The sequence below is a fragment of the Ctenopharyngodon idella genome, chromosome 6 (assembly GCF_019924925.1).
Source record: "Ctenopharyngodon idella isolate HZGC_01 chromosome 6, HZGC01, whole genome shotgun sequence".
Classification (NCBI taxonomy): Eukaryota; Metazoa; Chordata; class Actinopteri; order Cypriniformes; family Xenocyprididae; genus Ctenopharyngodon; species Ctenopharyngodon idella.
This window is the reverse complement of record NC_067225.1, coordinates 10475082-10492816: the sequence shown is the minus strand read 5'-3', so window position 1 is coordinate 10492816 and position 17735 is coordinate 10475082. Positions and strand designations below refer to the sequence as shown.

Below are 17735 nucleotides of genomic sequence, written 5' to 3'. Positions count from 1 at the left end.
TTTGTTTGGATTAAGTGACTGCCTCTATCTCTCATCAGTTGTAAATAAAGTGTTTTAACTGTGGAGGTTTAATTATATCTCAGAGAATCGGCAAGTCTTAGCAAATAACACTTGAGGTACACTTTAGCTCATTCATATATACAGTGCTTCTTGTGGAAAATCTTTACACTTCTATTACACTCAGCGTGAATGCATTTGTATGTGGTTTTGTAGTCTGCAGTGAGCTGACAACACCGTCCCTGGACCGAAAACCCAACTGTTTTGTTGCTGTGAGCTGTACCACACCTCCTCAGGCTTTCTGGACCAAGCATGCACAGACGGAGATCATTGAGGTGAGATGGACACAAATTATTGTCAGCCCAGGTGAACGCTCTTACCCAAAACCCAAACTATTCCCACCTGGTATTAACATCTGTCTCGCATGATCTGATCACAAGTGGTCAGCTGAGACAGATGGAGGTAACACCTGGTTTACAACTGCTTTAAGACAAACCATGTGCAAATTCATAAGTCAGCACCATTGCTGAGTATTTTCTCTTTAAAACTGCAGTGATTTAAAGACACGGTTTGAAATCACTGGTGTTTGTGACCTCACAAACTACCTTGTAACCAATCGCGTCAACGTGTCGGCAGGCTTTAGCATATCATTAACTGACCGTGCAAGGGAGTCTCAAAAGAAGCCAGGTTGTCCCGATATATTTTTTTGTTGATATGAAAAATCGTGTAGATTTAACAATATAGCGGGTGTATGATGTACACTATATTGCCAAAAGTATTGGGACACCCCTCCAAATCATTGAATTCAGGTGTTCCAATCACTTCCATGGCCACAGGTGTATAAAATCAAGCACCTAGAAATGCAGACTGCTTCTACAAACATTCGTGAAAGAATGGGTCGCTCTCAGGAGCTCACTGAATTCAAGCGTGGTACCGTGATAGGTTGCCACCTGTGCAATAAGTCCATTCATGAAATTTCCTCACTACTAAATACTCCAAAGGTCAACTGTTAGTGGTATCATAACAAAGTGGAACCAATTGGGAACAACAGCAACTCAGCCACGAAGTGGTAGGCCACGTAAAATCACAGAGCGGGGTCAGCGCATGCTGAGGCGCACAGTGCACAAAAGTCGCCAACTTCCTGCAGAGTCAATAGCTACAGACCTCCAAATTTTGTGTGGCCTTCAGATTAGCTCAAGAACAGTGCGTAGAGAGCTTCATGGAATGGGTTTCCATGGCCGAGCAGCTGCATCCAAGCCTTACATCAGTGCAATGCAAATCGTCGGATGCAGTGGTGTAAAGCACGCCACCACTGGACTCTAGAGCAGTGGAGACTTGTTTTCTGGAGTGATGAATCATGCTTCTCTGTCTGGCAATCCGATGGATGAGGCTGGGTTTGGCGGTTGCCAGGAGAACGGCTGCATTGTTCTAAGTGTAAAGTTTGGTGGAGGGGGGATTATGGTGTGGGGTTGTTTTTCAGGGGTTGGGCTTGGCCCCTTAGTTCCAGTGAAAGGAACTCTTAATATCAAGACATTTTGGACAATTTCATGCTCCCAACTTTGTGGGAACAGTTTGGGGATGGCCCCTTCCTGTTCCAACATGACTGTGCACCAGTGCACAAAGCAAGGTCCATAAAGACATGGATGAGCGAGTTTGGTGTGGAGGAACTTGACTGGCCTGCACAGAGTCCTGACCTCACCTTTGGGCTGAATTAGAGCAGAGACTGCGAGCCAGGCCTTCTCGCCAACATCAGTGCCTGACCTCACAAATGCGTTTCTAGAAGAATGGTCAAAAATTCCCATAAACACACACCTAAACCTTGTGGAAAGCCTTCCCAGAAGAGTTGAGGCTGTTATGGCTGCAAAGGGTGGGCCAACTCCATATTAAACCCTATGGATTAAGAATGGGATGTCATTAAAGTTCATGTGCACATAAAGGCAGGCGTCCCAAAACTTTTGGCAATATAGTGTATATTACAATGCTATAATGAACTATATGCTTTTCTCCACTGATGTTCTGAGTTGTTAAAAGCGTTTCTAAAGATGTTGATTGTTAGAAGGCAGCTGTCTGACTCGGATGGCGAATGGGAACATGGTTTGTGTAACATTAGCAACACATTATTAGCTGTTTGATAACATAGTCAAGCAAAAGGCTAATTAAATTAATTATCGTCATGTGTCCGACGTTGTAAAAAAGCGATACCATTGTGCAACTCAGTAAGTTGACTGAGTGGATCTCTGAGCTCGTGTGAGTGAGTGGAGGCGGGGGCTAATTAGCATATTCATTCATCCACGTATACTAAATGAGGCAAGGCTGTAGAGTTACATTCAAGCTATTTTCACAGGAAAAAAAAAAACGCTTAAATATGTTATTTTGGTGATCAAAAATGAGTTTTAAGGGAAAAAATGTACTACTTGGGGACTTTAAGAATGATCAAGTTTAAACGAAGGTCACAATTAATCAGAAAATCTATATGTTTTACCCAGCCTTAGTATTAACACTGATCACCCAAGATGGTTATTAATTTTCTGTCATTTATGCAAAAATGTGGACTGGTTTGGATGACTAACCAAAACAAATGGTTTGACCTCTGTTTTGCAGGGTACAAATAATCCCATGTTCCTCAGCAGTGTGGCTTTCTTCCAAGACTCCTACATTAACCAGCACACACAGGTCAAGCTCTGTGTGTACGATGTAAAAGATCGCTCACAAGGAACGGTGAGATACATACCACGCAGGGCTCTGATATGAAAAACAGCTCAGACTATGTTGCTTTGTCTTTTCAATACTCTTTTCTCTCTGTCTAGATGTACCTTCTTGGCTCAGCGATGTTCCCAGTGAAGGACCTTCTGCAGGAAAAGAACCACAGACTTAACTTACCTCTCAGGTGATCCAACCCATCTTTGTTTGAAGTCAAGATACTGTGTATCCTAGAACAGTCTGGTTCATTGCTGCATATGCAGTTTGAACGTATCGGCATCTGTTGTCCCTTTTCTTCAGGTCAGCAGAAAACAAGGATGTGGGTAGTATTACAGTCATTGCCTGGCAGCTAGAGGAGAAGAGAGATCAGCATACACCAATTAAACAACTGCAAGACACCATCAATGGCAGGGTGAGCATGACTATGCCCCACTGACCCAACTAACAGCATGTTTGTTTACTAGTTTTACTTATTCTGACGAGAGTTTTTTTTATTCTTTGATGTGCCGTTGCTGCAGACAGTCCTCCCCGTGGATGAGAGTCTGACAGAATCTGTGGGAGTCCGAGTGAAATACGCCTCTCTGTGGAAAGACTCCTTTCTACGATCCGGTAAGAATATCAGTCACTAGAAGAACCGCTTCTTTTTCACACCCTATGAATTATTTATTGTGATGGAAATTAGGGATGTCATGGTGAGTACATTTTCACACCTGTAAATAAACGGCAACACCGGGCAGTTTTAACGATAACACGCGTGAACACATGGCCAATCAGAGGTGTTTAAGAATACCCTCAACAGCGCTCAAAATGCTAGGGGGAAGTAGTGTTGTAATACTCGAGACCGGTCTTAAGGTTTTGGTCTTGTCTTGGTCTCTGCCGCGTCTTGTCTTGGTCTCAGACTAAAAGGACTCGGGATTTTATTTCAAGACCGGTCAAGACCACAACTGCGGGGATATCGCTAAATTGCCGTTGCATTTTCTGATTTCTTTGTTAACATCATTAATTTGATTGGTTTGATTAAACTTCCTGCTTCAGATGCAATCAATAACTTATTTCTAATTTCATTTATTTTGTTACTGCTGTGCCGGGTCAGAAATCAACAAGGCATTGTGTCAAAAATGTCACCAAAATTAAAACAAATGCCCACAAAATTCAAGATATGATTGCAAAAAAGTACTTGTATAAGATCTTGATTTTTATATTATAACATGATATAATTAAGCAATATCACAAGAAAGAGGGTTGTTTTCACAAATTTGAGCACAATTGTAAACGTGATATTGATTTTTTACAAATGTTCAATAAACATTTAAAAAAAAAAAAAACATTATTTATGCATTTTATAATTGTACAAATTCAGATGCAACTTCTTTTCCACCTCTGCAGTGTAAAGATGAATTTTGTTGTTAGTGAACTTCAATTGATTGGTAACAGCTCTATATAGTGTCTTATTATTCTAATTGTAATTATTGATTAAAAAAAAGACTTTTCTCAGGCAGTAAATGTGGATCTTTCAGATGAATTTGAGGAGTGCTGGTCTTGTCTTGGTCTCGACTTGGTCTCGGTTTAGGCGGTCTTGACTGCAACACTAGGGGGAAGTGCTGGTATCGTCACATTTTTTAAATTTCAGTACCGATGTCGGTACTTTTGACAATGCTAGTCTTGATATTGTCAAAGGCATCAGCCATAACTCTTACTATCGCCAATACACAACACTATCGTCTATTGGCACAACCCACACTCTCGTCACACTATTCGTCAAACCTGACTCCTGCTGCAACTCTGCAGCTTGTGCTGTATGGAGCAGAGCTGACGCTTTCAGTTTGAAATTGTAGCATCTGTTGTCCAACTGAACTAAATGATTTTTATTTCTATAAAAAAGCAAAACAACAGTGGGGGCAGTAGTACAATAATATGTTTTAATTTAAAAATTACATTTTCCAATGAAAATAACATTTTCTAAAGTGTCTACACGTTCCGTTTTCGCTAGAGGAAAACAATAGTGTGATGAGGGGTGAACGCTGCGAAAACTTTACAATCTCGTATCGCTCCCACATCACATGACAAAGAACTGCAAATGCAGATATGATGACAATCTATCGATAAACAAACACCTTGTCCTCTGCTTCTGACGCTGGCTCTGCTGACTGAGGAACGCGCTGAATAGCGCTGACTAAAAGACGGTGCAAAGCCTGTCGGCGTTTTCATATGAGGTTTAAAGGAAAAAGGGCCTAGTGATGCCTCTGGCAACATGTATTTTGCCTTAACAAGTGATGAGTGACATCTTCCTCACTTTTAAAAAAAGCACCGGCCACCACTGGATACATGTTGCTTAATGGCTCTATGGGAAATATTGACAGAAACATTGCTGGTACTAAGAATAACTAATGATAATTATGTTTTATTGTTATAATGGTGCTTTTCCCAAGATCAAGGGCACTTAATTGCATTTTTATTGACAGAAGTGAAATCCAGGGCCTGGTCATAATATCATAAATGCTCACAAATTCAGTTTTAATGCTTCAGCCTTGCACAATTGATTTCTTTTTATGGTTTAATCCTGTTTTTGCATCTTAGTGTTTGGTGGCACCATGTCACGCATGTACCGTTTTCCAACCACTGATGGGAATCATTTACGAATCCTGGAACAGATGGCTGAGAGCGTCCTGTCACTTAACATCCCACGACAGTTCGTCAAACTCTTACTGGAAGAGGATTCTGCCAGGTGTACATCATTACCTCAGACAGCATGCACACTATGACCATTTTGATGGTGTTTATATACAAAGAGCAGTCATTTACATGATTGTGTTTTGATGCTCGTAGAGTATGTGAGCTGGAGGAGTTGGGCGAGTTATCTCCGTGTTGGGAGAATCTCCGGCGGCAAATCGTAACGCAGTACCAGAGCATCCTTCTGACCTATAAGGATACAATCACAGACCTGCAGGACTACAAAGGTCAGTCTGCGCTTTGAGGTTGCAGAAGGTGTTCCTGTTGTATTACTTTATTTCAGGACTTTCAGAAGTTTAGTACTTCAGCACATGTAAGATGTGGAACGCCAACAGGTTAAATAATGCTGGATAACACGATCATTGGAATTACACTTGATTTACAAAAGTATCATATTTTGCTGTGTCACATTTTATATTAGGGTCCAATTCTCACTTTTAACTAAATCACAATAAGCCGCGAAAAAGGACTCAATGCAGTGCTCGAGCTGACGGACACACAGCCAAAGCGCGATCACAGGTCAAATACACACACACAATTATGTCAGAATGCACATCGTGCGGAGTATTCACGTAAACACAGTCTGTTATGTCCTATGTAAACGTAAACCGTTAGGAGAAGATCGGATGTGTAACTATATTAGATCCGTGTATTCATTCTTAAAGGGACAGCAGCCTCATAAACTGTTGCTGTCTGTTTCATTAGTTAATAAACAAGACTGACTTGCAAGTCCATACGCAAACAAAAATACATATATATATATATATATATATAACAACAGATGGCGTAAAAAAAACACAGTCAGCATACTGTTTTATTTAATGCATTTATTTATTTATATTTTTTCTTTTAGCAGACACTTTTTTTCTAAACCTAAGATGATTCAGTCCAGTTCATCTTGAAATATTATAAACAATATAACATTTATTTATGCGTTTATTTTATACATATTTGTAAAGATTTAATCTAATTCTAATTCTAATTCACATTTATTTGTATAGCGCTTTTCACGATACATATCGTTTCAAAGCAGCTTTACAGAGAATGCATATCAACATTACAATTTGGAGACTGCAGTTAGCTAATAATGTAATAATTTAGGCGATTAACATACAATCACTGTTAGCAATTTAATTGGAGGTAGAAGCAAAGAGCTCCTGGAAAAATGAATTACATATTAACAATAATTAGGATTTATAGAATGTGAATGTGCGTGTTGATCCAGATGTTGCATCTTCTGAAGTCATCGCAGGAGTTGGCGCCGTCTCTTCCAAAGTTTTAGTCATCTGAGGTCTTCTTAAGAGGCTGGATCCAAACTGAAACTGATGTACTCTCTAGTCACCTCGGGACGGGCGTCCCGAGGTAAAACAGAAAAGCAAATGGAGAATAATTAGCATAGCTGCTGTTCATAACATTAAGCAAAGATAGTCATGTGCAATTGATCTGATATGAGATGGATTATGTGAATGCTTGGCTGAAGAGATGTGTCTTTAATCTAGATTTAAACTGGGTGAGCGAATGTGGACATTTTTAGAATGGTACTAAAAGAATTTTACTTCCTTAAAAGATATAAACTATCGGTCAGATGACAGAAGGCATGTAGTAGATTGTACACAACTGTTTTTTCAGCTATTTGAGTCATGTTGATAATTTAGAGGTCTTAGAAATGTAAGTATCAAGTATGATACAGCAGGCTTAATAGGGTTAAACTGGCAGAAAAAAAAACTTCCAGATGACCTAGAATTATATGAAAGATTCTCCAGTGACCTGGAAGACTAAGAATAGTAGACATGTCTATTTGAATCATAAAGGACTATCAAGAAATTTCTTTTCTATCTATCTTACAGGTCCATCATTTAAAGCCAGTAATCTGAAAGCAGAGAGGAAGTTGGAATTTATGCCCACCAACCTCCATGTGCAGAGAATGAGGGTTCAGGATGAATCTGGCTGTGGTTAGATCTCTTTCTTTCATTCTGTGTACTTATTTCATTAGTCATCCCTTGTTATTATTCAGAGCACTTAACACATGTAAATAGTCTCTCATACAGAAGTTTTCATGCACTCAACACAAACACACACACACACACACACACACACACAGTTTTGACCCCCAGTCTTGAAATTACATTTCCAGGCTATAGTGCTTAATATTTGTGACATTTTGTAGCATTTCAGTAATCTTGAATCACTAAGTAAAGCTGAAAAAAATAATAATCAGTATTAATTGATAAAAGCCGGTGAGTTTGTGGTAATAAGAAAATGTATCACTGGAATGAGCAGCAGTGTATGGAAGCCTGCAACTTTATTTTTTTGTAATTGCAACTTTATATCTCACAATTTTGACTTAATCTATATCTATATCTCATATTGTGACTTTTTTCACTTAATTGCAACTTTTTATTGTGCAGTGTAACTTTATATTTCTCAATGCAATTTAATTTCACTTATTTTGAGTTTGTTTCTCACAGTGCGACTATATCTCACACTTGACTACATAATTCGAATAACTCGCAATACGAATTTTTATGCATAATTGCAACTTGCGACTTTATTTTTCGCAATGCAACTTTATTTTTCGTAAATGAAAATGTATATCTCGCAGTATGACTTTGCATTTCCCAATTGTGACTTTATATCTCACAATGTGACTTTATATGACAGAATGCAACTTCACATGACTTTTTTCACGTAATTTCAACTTGTCTTGGGATGCAACTTTATTTCTCATATTTGCAACTTCTTATGTCACATTCAACTTTATATCTCACAATTTTGACTTTATATCTCACATTGTGACTCTCACAATTCAGCTTCTCACTTTTTTTTCACTTAATTGCAACTTTTTATCATGGTGTAATTTTATATTTCTCCATGCAACTTTATTTCACTTATTTTGAATTTGTTTCTCACAGTGTGATTATATCACACTTGTGGTATATATATATATATATATATATATATATATATATGTAGTCGTATTATTCGTATTATGTAGTCACACTTGTGACTACATAATACGAATATCTCACATTACGAATTTTTACATGTAATTGCAACTTTCTATCTCGTAATGTGACTTTATGTATCACATTGTAACTATTTCTTGTATTTGCGACTTTTTTTTTTTTTCACAATGCAACTTTATTTTTCATAAATGCAAATGTATATCTCACAGTTTGACTTTGTATTTTCCAATTGTGACTATATACCTCGCAATGTGGTTATATGACACAATGCAACTTCTCATTATTTTTTTTACATAATTTCGACTTATCTTGGAATGCAACTTTTTATATCCTATTGCAACATATATTGCAGTTTTTATACTTCAGTGTAACAACTATTTCTCATATTTGCATCTTCTTATGTCACATGCAACTTTATTTCTTGTAAATGTATATCTCAGAGTGCAACTTTATATAATTTTATATGATTAATTATTAAGAACTTGTTGTTCATTTGTATTTCTTAGTACTTGTGTAATGTAACAGTAACATGACTGTTTGTGTAAAGTGTAACATGAAGTGGATGTGTGTGTTTGTGTTTCTAGATCACACCTATGATTTGGTGACGATTGGGGCCCCTGCAGCTCACTGCCAGGGCTTCAAAAATGGTGGTTTGCGGAAACTCCTACAGAAATTTGAGGAGGCAAAGAAAGTGTAAGTTAAGTTTGACACTGCCTAGGTTTTGAAAAGATACAAAATTCAAATTGAGTGTACTGTACGTGTGTGTTCGCAATGCATGTACATGCATGTGTTGCATGTGAAGGAAGAGCTATCGTGCATTTAGTTTGTGGTAGTGAGATAAGAGATAAAGGTAGTTGCAGACAGAAGTTTATATATCTTTTTGTTAATCAGCTGTCTGATAGTTTTACCTAACTAGATTTTATCTGTTTATGCTGTAATATGTGTACAAGAAAAAAGTGTGATGCTTCACTCATTAAGGATAAAACTATTCAAAAACATCTTACTGAGGGAGCAGGTAGGAACATTTAAAGGGGACCTATTATGCTTTTTTATTTAACCTTTCCTTTAGTGTTTAATATAGCAGTTTGTACATGTAAGCAATCTGCAAAGTTACAAATCATGAAGTTAATGCCAAAGGGAGTTAATCTCTCCAACAGAAAACACCTGCCTTGAACCCCTTTTATTTGTAGTCCTGACATTATTTCCATTATGTGGCTAAATCACTATGTAACACATTTGCATAATGCCCACCCACTGGCTACTTTGGCTGGCCCTTAAACAAAGATAGTTATAAGTTATAAGTCCAGGAAGGCCACTACAAAGGGAAGACATTATTACATGGACTTCCAAAGGCAGAGGAATCGAAGAATTAGTGATTAAAATAATTTTGTATCACTATTCCCCACAACTTTTTGTTGTGTTCTCACCACAAAAATGATAAAATAAAAAACTACTACTGTGTCCTGCACAAGTCACATTTGCAAAGGTGTTTTAGGTCAATCAGCTTGTTTTTCTTAACTGTCATTATCAGACTTTGGCTCAAACTGGTACAGCAAAAGTAATATTTATAGCGCATGTAAATACTTCAGAGTAGACTGAGCCTTCTTAGAAGGCTGATTTTAAAGAAACCGAAACTAAAACAGAGCATTCAGACGAGGGTGAAAACAGGTGCTGCAACAATGTAAATTATAAAACAAAATAGTTTTTTACCATTAAATCATGTAAACCTATCCTAGTAGACAACGGAACAAAATTATAAACCTGTAAATAAGCATAATAAGGGCCCTTTAAAAGCACACCAGAGTTTTGCTAGCTTTATCATTACTTGTTGCACAAACTACTGTATTTATTATTATTATAATTTTATTTTGCCTTTGATGTTTATGTGCCTCTTTATGTGTTGGTTTGCTAAAGTTACGTCAGTAGCAGTTTTCCTTTAAGATATGCTCTTAGTTTATTTTTCATATGTTTTAATTGCATTTTTGCTTTCTAATCAGCATTTATGAAGAGGAATGGTGAGTTTGTTTGAACTTATTTTTATTTGTTTCTTTGTGGTTTGTTAGCATTTTATGCATGACATCTCTGATCCAAAACCTAGTGAGCTGCATCACTACCTAGTGCATTGTGGGTTTGCCTTCAGTGCTGCCTTAAAATTTGGATGCAGCATAATTAGATTGCCTATGTTTTGGAACTTCATGCCGGATGAGCACCTATGATGCCTAGACTGCCTCACTCTGTTTTGGAACAGAATGATATTCATTATACTGTGATTCCATCATCTCTTCTCTGTGGTCGCTACAAAAGAATAATAGCGGTGTGTGTGTTGGAATGAAGTTATTATATAATTGTCTTTGTTAAGAGCACACACACACACACATATGTATATATATACAGTGTACGGTGCTGAGCTCGCATTCTACAAGATAAGACATTTATCACACGTTTAGGCTCTGCCAGGGTCTCGTCAGTCATCTCGCCTTACTCTCGTCACAACTCTGCAGCTCATGTTGGATAAGCTGGATGGGATTGAAGCAACCGTTATCCTACTGAATTAAATGGTTTTTATTTCTATAAAAGCAAAACGACAGTGGAGGCGTAATGTAAACGTAAACATAGCGGTGGCATATTCAGGAGATATCAGGAGACAGCTTTTCACCTCAACGATAAATCTTGTCACACTTTAATCTTGCGAGATCTCATCACACCCCTAAAACATATATATATATATAATATATATATATATATATATGCCCTCCTTACTATTTGATCTTTCCTTGTCATTCAGAATGTCAGGTCAGTTGTTATTTTTCTAGGCTGATATACTGCAGTAACTGGGGAAATTTCATGTAGAAATGTCCAGGTCCTCATATTTTGTCCCTAAAACAAAAAGGAAATTAATTTAGCATAAACGCATTTAATCCAATTTTTAGGGTCATTACGGGTTTTTTTTTTTTTTTTTTCTTTTCATTGTGACACAATTTTCATGAAAATGAAACACATTTCCCCCACAAGTTCTAATTAAAATCTCATTGTCAGCTTAAATTCAGTAGCACAGTGCTGTGTGTGTTTATTTATATATATAGGCAAGGGAGGCAGTGCCTCCTCAAAAAAAATAGGATGAGAAAATAATCCATATTACATATAAAACAACACAAATATTACAAATGACATTAAAAAGAGTGCAAGTCACTCGTATTTCTTAAGGAACACTGCCCAACAGCGACACCCGCAGGTAAAGTTACAGCAGAAGTCATACCTCCCTTTGCTCTCATAGAAAACCATAGAAAACCATCAGACCCCCTGGCGTGCAGTGGTTTTTGTGGGGGGTAATTGAGAATGAATGGGGGAAAGTCACATGAGAGGAGGCAATGTCTCCATCGTGCTATAATTGGATGTAATTGGTTATGATTGGATATGATTGGTTTGTGCAGTAAATCCCGCCTCTTGTTTACGTGCATGTTCCGCGCGTCAGTTTGAATGAACAAATGATGGCGTCAATGGGAAGACTAATTGAAAAGTAAGTAAACAGATCACACAGATAGATATCACTGCTTTATGTCACGTCAAAATCAAACTTGAAATGGACTGAAAACACGATGACTGCGGGGTTTTTTTAGTGCGATCAGCTTGGTGAAATTAAAAATACAATTCGTGTCTGTGACAGACGGTGTTTACGGAGCATGACTGATGATCCAAAATAGCCTAAGTTGACTATTAAAAAGAAAAACATTAATACACAAATAAAATATATTGTTTGAATTATTATTGCCTTTAGTTGTTATTTTTGAATAAATGTAGAAATGCTTAAAACACTTGATGAGATTGACTTGGTTTTGATAAATAGAACATTTATTACAATACATTGTTAATGTAAAAATACAAAAAAGAATTGTATTTAGTTTCTTTTTTTCTTTTTTGATGTAATGTAAAGTAATGTTCATTTAACAAGAAAGATGTGTCAATGTTAATATTAATACACATTCAACGTAAAATTTTATATATATATATATATATATATATACCAGTGGCGTGCAGTGGTGTTCTGAAATGAGGAGGCAAATTTTTTATTTATATATATATATATATATATATATATATACACACACACACACACCTTACTTTAAAGATAATATAACGTATGTAATCAATAATTAAAACAACAATAATCGATAGGATTCTTTTTGGCAGTTTTTTACAGTGAGAATACCACAGTGCAAAAAAAAATTAATCTGTCCCTAATAACAGATTTTATGCTAAATGTAATTTCTTATATATTACATTTAAAATATAGGTGAAATATGTCCCATTTCTTCACAGGTTTGGGAGATTCACCAAACCATATATATATTTCTCAAAATTATGCTGTCCACTTATGAAAGATGTACAAACACAATCTACTGTTGCTGTACCTTGTAATGCACAGAAGCACTTAATGAAACCGTTCTGCCATTCAAAGGACTGATGGCCCTATTCTCCTCTTCAGGATTGAGGACCTGAAGTGTTTGGTGCTTGTCTTTGGAGCGTCACTGTTTGAATGAAATGCACAATCATTATCTGTCTGTTGTTGTGCACTAATGTAGTGGTAATGTAGTGTGTGTGTTTATTGCGTGTATGGTGTGTAAGTAATCAAGCTCTCTCTGGTCCAGCAGCAGTGCTCTGTCCAGCTCCCAGTCCATCGTCTACATCCCTCAGGATATTGTCCGTGCCAAAGAGATCATTTCCCATATCAACACGCTCAAGACTCAGGTCAGCTACTACGCTGAGCGGCTTTCTCGCGCTGCTAAAGAACGCTCCGCTAACGGCATGGAGAGAACCCTCGCCATCTTAGCAGATAAGGTGGGTGTAAATATAGCTCCTGCCCATTTAGTGCCACTATTAGATCCATTTGAAGTTACAAATGACCACCTTTATATTTCTATCTCGTCCCCAGTATGGTCTGAGACTGACACTATAACCCCCTTTTCTCTCTCATTTTTTCAGACACGACAGCTGGTGATGGTGTGTGACTGTAAACTGCTGGCGTCTGCAGTGCAGGCCCTGAACGCGGCAAGACCCGAGTACATAGCCTCTAAAAACTCACCCACTGCTGACTCAGAGCAGGTTGTGCTGAGGAATGATCAGGACACACTGCTGGCCAAATGGAGCGGCAGGAACAGTCGCTCATCCCTCCACGTTGACTGGCATGAGGAGGAGTGGGTAAGAAAGCTTTAGAGGCCTGTTCACAGCAAATCCATTGAAACTAAACTATAAAAAATCTAAAATACTTAAACTGAAGTTTAACATTTTTGTGAACAATATATACACTTGTTGTTTTTGGATTTTTACTATTCCCTGACAGGAGTTTGCTTACCTGATTTAAAATTAGATTCAGATCTAGTGTAAATAAAGCATCATTACACACTTATAAGTCTCTTATACCAACCAAGGTTACGTTTATTTGCTCAAAAATACAGTTAAATAGTAATATTGTGAAATATTTTTACAATTTTAATGTTTTCTATTTTATTATATTTTAAAATGTAATTTATTCCTGTGTTGGCAAAGCAAAATTTTCAGTCTTCAGTGTCACATGATCCTTCAGAAATCATTGTAATATGCTGATTTGGTATTTAAGAAACATTTCTTATTATTATTTTTGAAAGCAGTTGTTCTGATTAATATTTTTTGTGGAAATCATTACATGATTACATTTTTCAGGATTCTTTAATGAATAAAACAGTTTAAAATAGATTTTATTGTTACAAAGTACAAACCCGATTCCAAAAAAGTTGGGACACTGTACGAATTGTGAATAAAAAAGGAATGCAATAATTTACAAATCTTATATTTTATTCACAATAGAATATAGATAACATATCAAATGTTGAAAGTGAGACATTTTGAAATGTCATGCCAAATATTGGCTCATTTTGGATTTCATGAGAGCTACACATTCCAAAGAAGTTGGGATGAAAACAAAGAAGAGGGGATGCCACACAGTGGTAAACATGGCCTTGTCCCAACTTTTTTGAGATGTGTTGATGCAATGAAATTTAAAATCAACTTATTTTTCCCTTAAAATGATACATTTTCTCAGTTTAAACATTTGATATGTCGTCTATGTTGTATTCTGAATAAAATATTGAAATTTGAAACTTCCACATCATTGCATTCCTTTTTTATTCACAATTTGTACAGTGTCCCAACTTTTTTGGAATCGGGTTTGTAAAAGTTTTACTGTCAGTTTTGATGTAATTAATGTGTCCTTGTTGAATAAAAGTATTAATTTAAAAAAAAATCATACTGACCCAAAACTTTTGAACAGTATGTTGCTTATAGCCACATGTTGATTTCAAACCCAGAAGAAGAAAATACTCCCTAAAAAAACCTAAATTAGTTGTTTTAATTTTATTACAATCATAAAAAAAAGTGTCCGACTCCAGTTTGAACAATGTAAGGCTGAACACCGTTACTGACAATCCTCATTTTGGCTGCGTGAGATTCTCCAGCTTTGTTGTTGTTGAGCAACCAAAGCGCGAGCTGTTAAAGCTCCGCCCTCTTCTGGAAAGGGGGCCGGGAGCAGCAGCTCATTTGCATTTAAAGGGACGCAGACAAAAACTGTGTGTTTTTGCTCACACCCAAATAGGAGCAAATTTAACAAGCTTTAATAAATGATCTGTGGGGGATTTTGAGCTTAAACTTCACAGACACAATTTGGGGACACCAGAGACTTATTTTACATCTTGTGAAAAGGGGCATTATACGTGTAACCAAATGTTTTTGTGCCCAAAATTCGCACTTTGTACAAATAGTTTCTTTGTTACAGGAAAAGGTGTGGGGGAATGTTGACAAAAGTCTGGAGTGTATAATCCAGCGAGTGGACAAACTGCTGCAGAGGGACCGTCTGCACAGCAGCAGCAGTGAGGACATGTTCCAGGCTGACCAGCAAGGCGTCACCAGTAAGAAAGGTAATAGGAAAACAAAAGCCTTCTGGATCAACCCTGTCTGCATGGAAGAGTCTTCCTCGGCCCCTGAACCACAACAGCAGTCACCTTCACCTTCATCCTCACCACCCGATCTGAACCCTGCATGCCCGGTTAATGCAGAAATGCATGCCTGTAGGTGCCTTTCACTGTCTTGTTCACACGTTCTCTCTCTCTTTCTCAACTATATTTTTGAGAATAGCATGGGGTCTAGTAGGCAGAGTCAATTTCATAAGTTTCATATGTTTTTCTGTGTCACATTCCCTGCTGCTTGCCCATTGCATTTCCATTGTAGTACAAACACTAACACATGTACATACTTATCTCTTCTATATTCTAGTTATCACCCTTTCTGTATCTATTTTTCAAACACCCTGTCACCTGTTCATCTTCAGACAGGTTTGCATGCTGCCATAGCAACAAGCTTTTAAATTGTTTTTACTTGGTTGTGGCTTGAATTTCTTCTCCCACTGTTTCTAATCCACTTTATCATATGTATATATATATATATATATATTTTTGTTTTTTTTGGGATGCATCTATGGTACATCATTGTGTATGTTGTCTGATTTTAAAGAGTTTTGTAATATGTGTATATTTGTTTATCTGTTTTCAATTATCAGTGCCAAAACAAGCAATATTATATGCATGGAATTGTATGGAATATTGTATGGAAAATCTGACATCCATGTGGATTCAGTGCCACAGTTTGTGTTAATGAACGTGTGTTGACTCCGTGTGACTCCCTGTTGATGTGCCATGTCTCTGGAATATGTTTCTGGAACATTCTGTTGTTTGACCCAGCATATTTGCCTACTGTGAACATGTGACCGGGTGCTCTCGTTTGATTGGCTGGCTGACTAACATGCTCACAGGCTGTCTCTGGTGCTGGCTTTATGTGCCAGTTAGTCACTTGGCAGTGCCAGCATGCTGTGATTTACAGTAGTCATTTCCATTATATAATGACTATGAAATCATTAGTTTGCCAGTCAGCTGTGAATATTACTTTATTACATAATATTTCTACACAAACCTTTGCAACATTCTAATTTGGGGAAGTAGTAGTTGTCTTGTTTTAACATTGTTGTCTCAGTGTCTGTGTGAGCTGCGTGTGCTGTGCTTGTTGCACTCGCTAAATAACTGTTGCAAGTTGCACCTCCATCCCTCTAGATGGCAGCAGCAGCAGCGGAGAGGAGAGTTACCCAGGTAAGAGCCCCTCCCCCTCCCTTAAGCTTATGCGCTTATGCTAAATAGGTGTTCACTTTTATGTCACATCTGTTGTCTTTCGTCATTGTTAATGACGTTACTTGATGTAGAACTGTCATTGCTACTGTTTTCTGAACCAAGTGCATCCATGTTTACTTTAAAGTCCCTGTGAATTGGCTTGTCGAACACCGATGTGCTACTGATGTGATATTTTTGATGGAAGTTGGGACAGGACATATTGAAGAGCTTATCTCTTTTTCGAATAGTCAATGGCGTTTAGTTTATACTAAAAAATTACCTATAACATGTCAAGGCTTCATTCATTCTGATATGAAGCATATTAGTCTAGTGTTTTTTATAATTTAGGAGGGGAAGGGATGTTGCACTTTTAGAAAGCATTTGTTTGGACATAATTCAGCTTTTTGAGGCTGTATTCCTGGAAAAGAGGGATTTTAAATTTTAAAGGCATATATCTACTAAAAGCGTTTACAATTACCTTAAAGGGATATTTCATCCAAAATATGAAAATCAGTCAATCACACTCATGTTGTTCCAAACCCATAAGACTTTAGTTCACCTTCAAAACACAAATGAAGATATGCTTAATGAAACATGAGAGATTTCGGTAACACTTTATTTTAGGGTCTTTTAACTAGTTGCTTATTAGCATGCATATTACTAGAATATTGGCTGTCTATTAGTAATTATTAAGCACATATTAATGCCTTATTCTGCATGACCTTATTCTACATTCTTAATCCTACCCAATACCTAAACTTAACAACTACCTTACTAACAATTAATATGAAGTAAATTAGGAGTTTATTGAGGGAAAAGTCGTAGTTAATAGTGAATGTGTGTTCCCTATACTAAAGTGTTACCGAGATTTCTGTTCCTCCATTGAAAGAAAATTTTTGATGCTTGTAAAAGTAACCCATATGAATCGAGCAGTTCAATTCGAGTCTTCTGAAAAGACGCAATTGCTTTATATGATGAGCAGATTTAATTTAGGCTTTTATTCACATATAAATATTGATCAGTGTGCTCATACATTGAGCACATCAAATATGGTAAATGTAAACTCAAACAAGCATGTTTGAGCTTCAGTTTACCATTTATTTGATGAGCCCTATGTATGTATGTTGATCAGTGTGAATAATTTTTTAAAAATTAT

At 37.0% G+C, this 17735-nt stretch overlaps 1 protein-coding gene across 11 annotated transcripts in view; it reads left to right on the top strand.

The window, feature by feature from the left end:
• The window catches only part of inpp4ab (inositol polyphosphate-4-phosphatase type I Ab), a 57407-nt gene that overhangs the window by 21532 nt on the left and 18140 nt on the right, over window positions 1–17735 (top strand). For 2 of the 11 annotated variants that reach the window (XM_051898348.1, XM_051898346.1), the window contains exons 4-17: window positions 214–332; window positions 2599–2715; window positions 2805–2884; window positions 2998–3109; window positions 3216–3306; window positions 5275–5422; window positions 5524–5654; window positions 7275–7379; window positions 8978–9086; window positions 10391–10408; window positions 13040–13229; window positions 13374–13589; window positions 15199–15340; window positions 16526–16561. In XM_051898348.1, the coding sequence (XP_051754308.1) occupies window positions 214–332; window positions 2599–2715; window positions 2805–2884; window positions 2998–3109; window positions 3216–3306; window positions 5275–5422; window positions 5524–5654; window positions 7275–7379; window positions 8978–9086; window positions 10391–10408; window positions 13040–13229; window positions 13374–13589; window positions 15199–15340; window positions 16526–16561 (1614 nt within the window). Of the gene's footprint in view, window positions 1–213; window positions 333–2598; window positions 2716–2804; window positions 2885–2997; window positions 3110–3215; window positions 3307–5274; window positions 5423–5523; window positions 5655–7274; window positions 7380–8977; window positions 9087–10390; window positions 10409–13039; window positions 13230–13373; window positions 13590–15198; window positions 15491–16525; window positions 16562–17735 lie in introns of all 11 variants that reach the window. The other 9 variants (XM_051898351.1, XM_051898342.1, XM_051898349.1 and 6 more) reach the window with 6 other exon arrangements.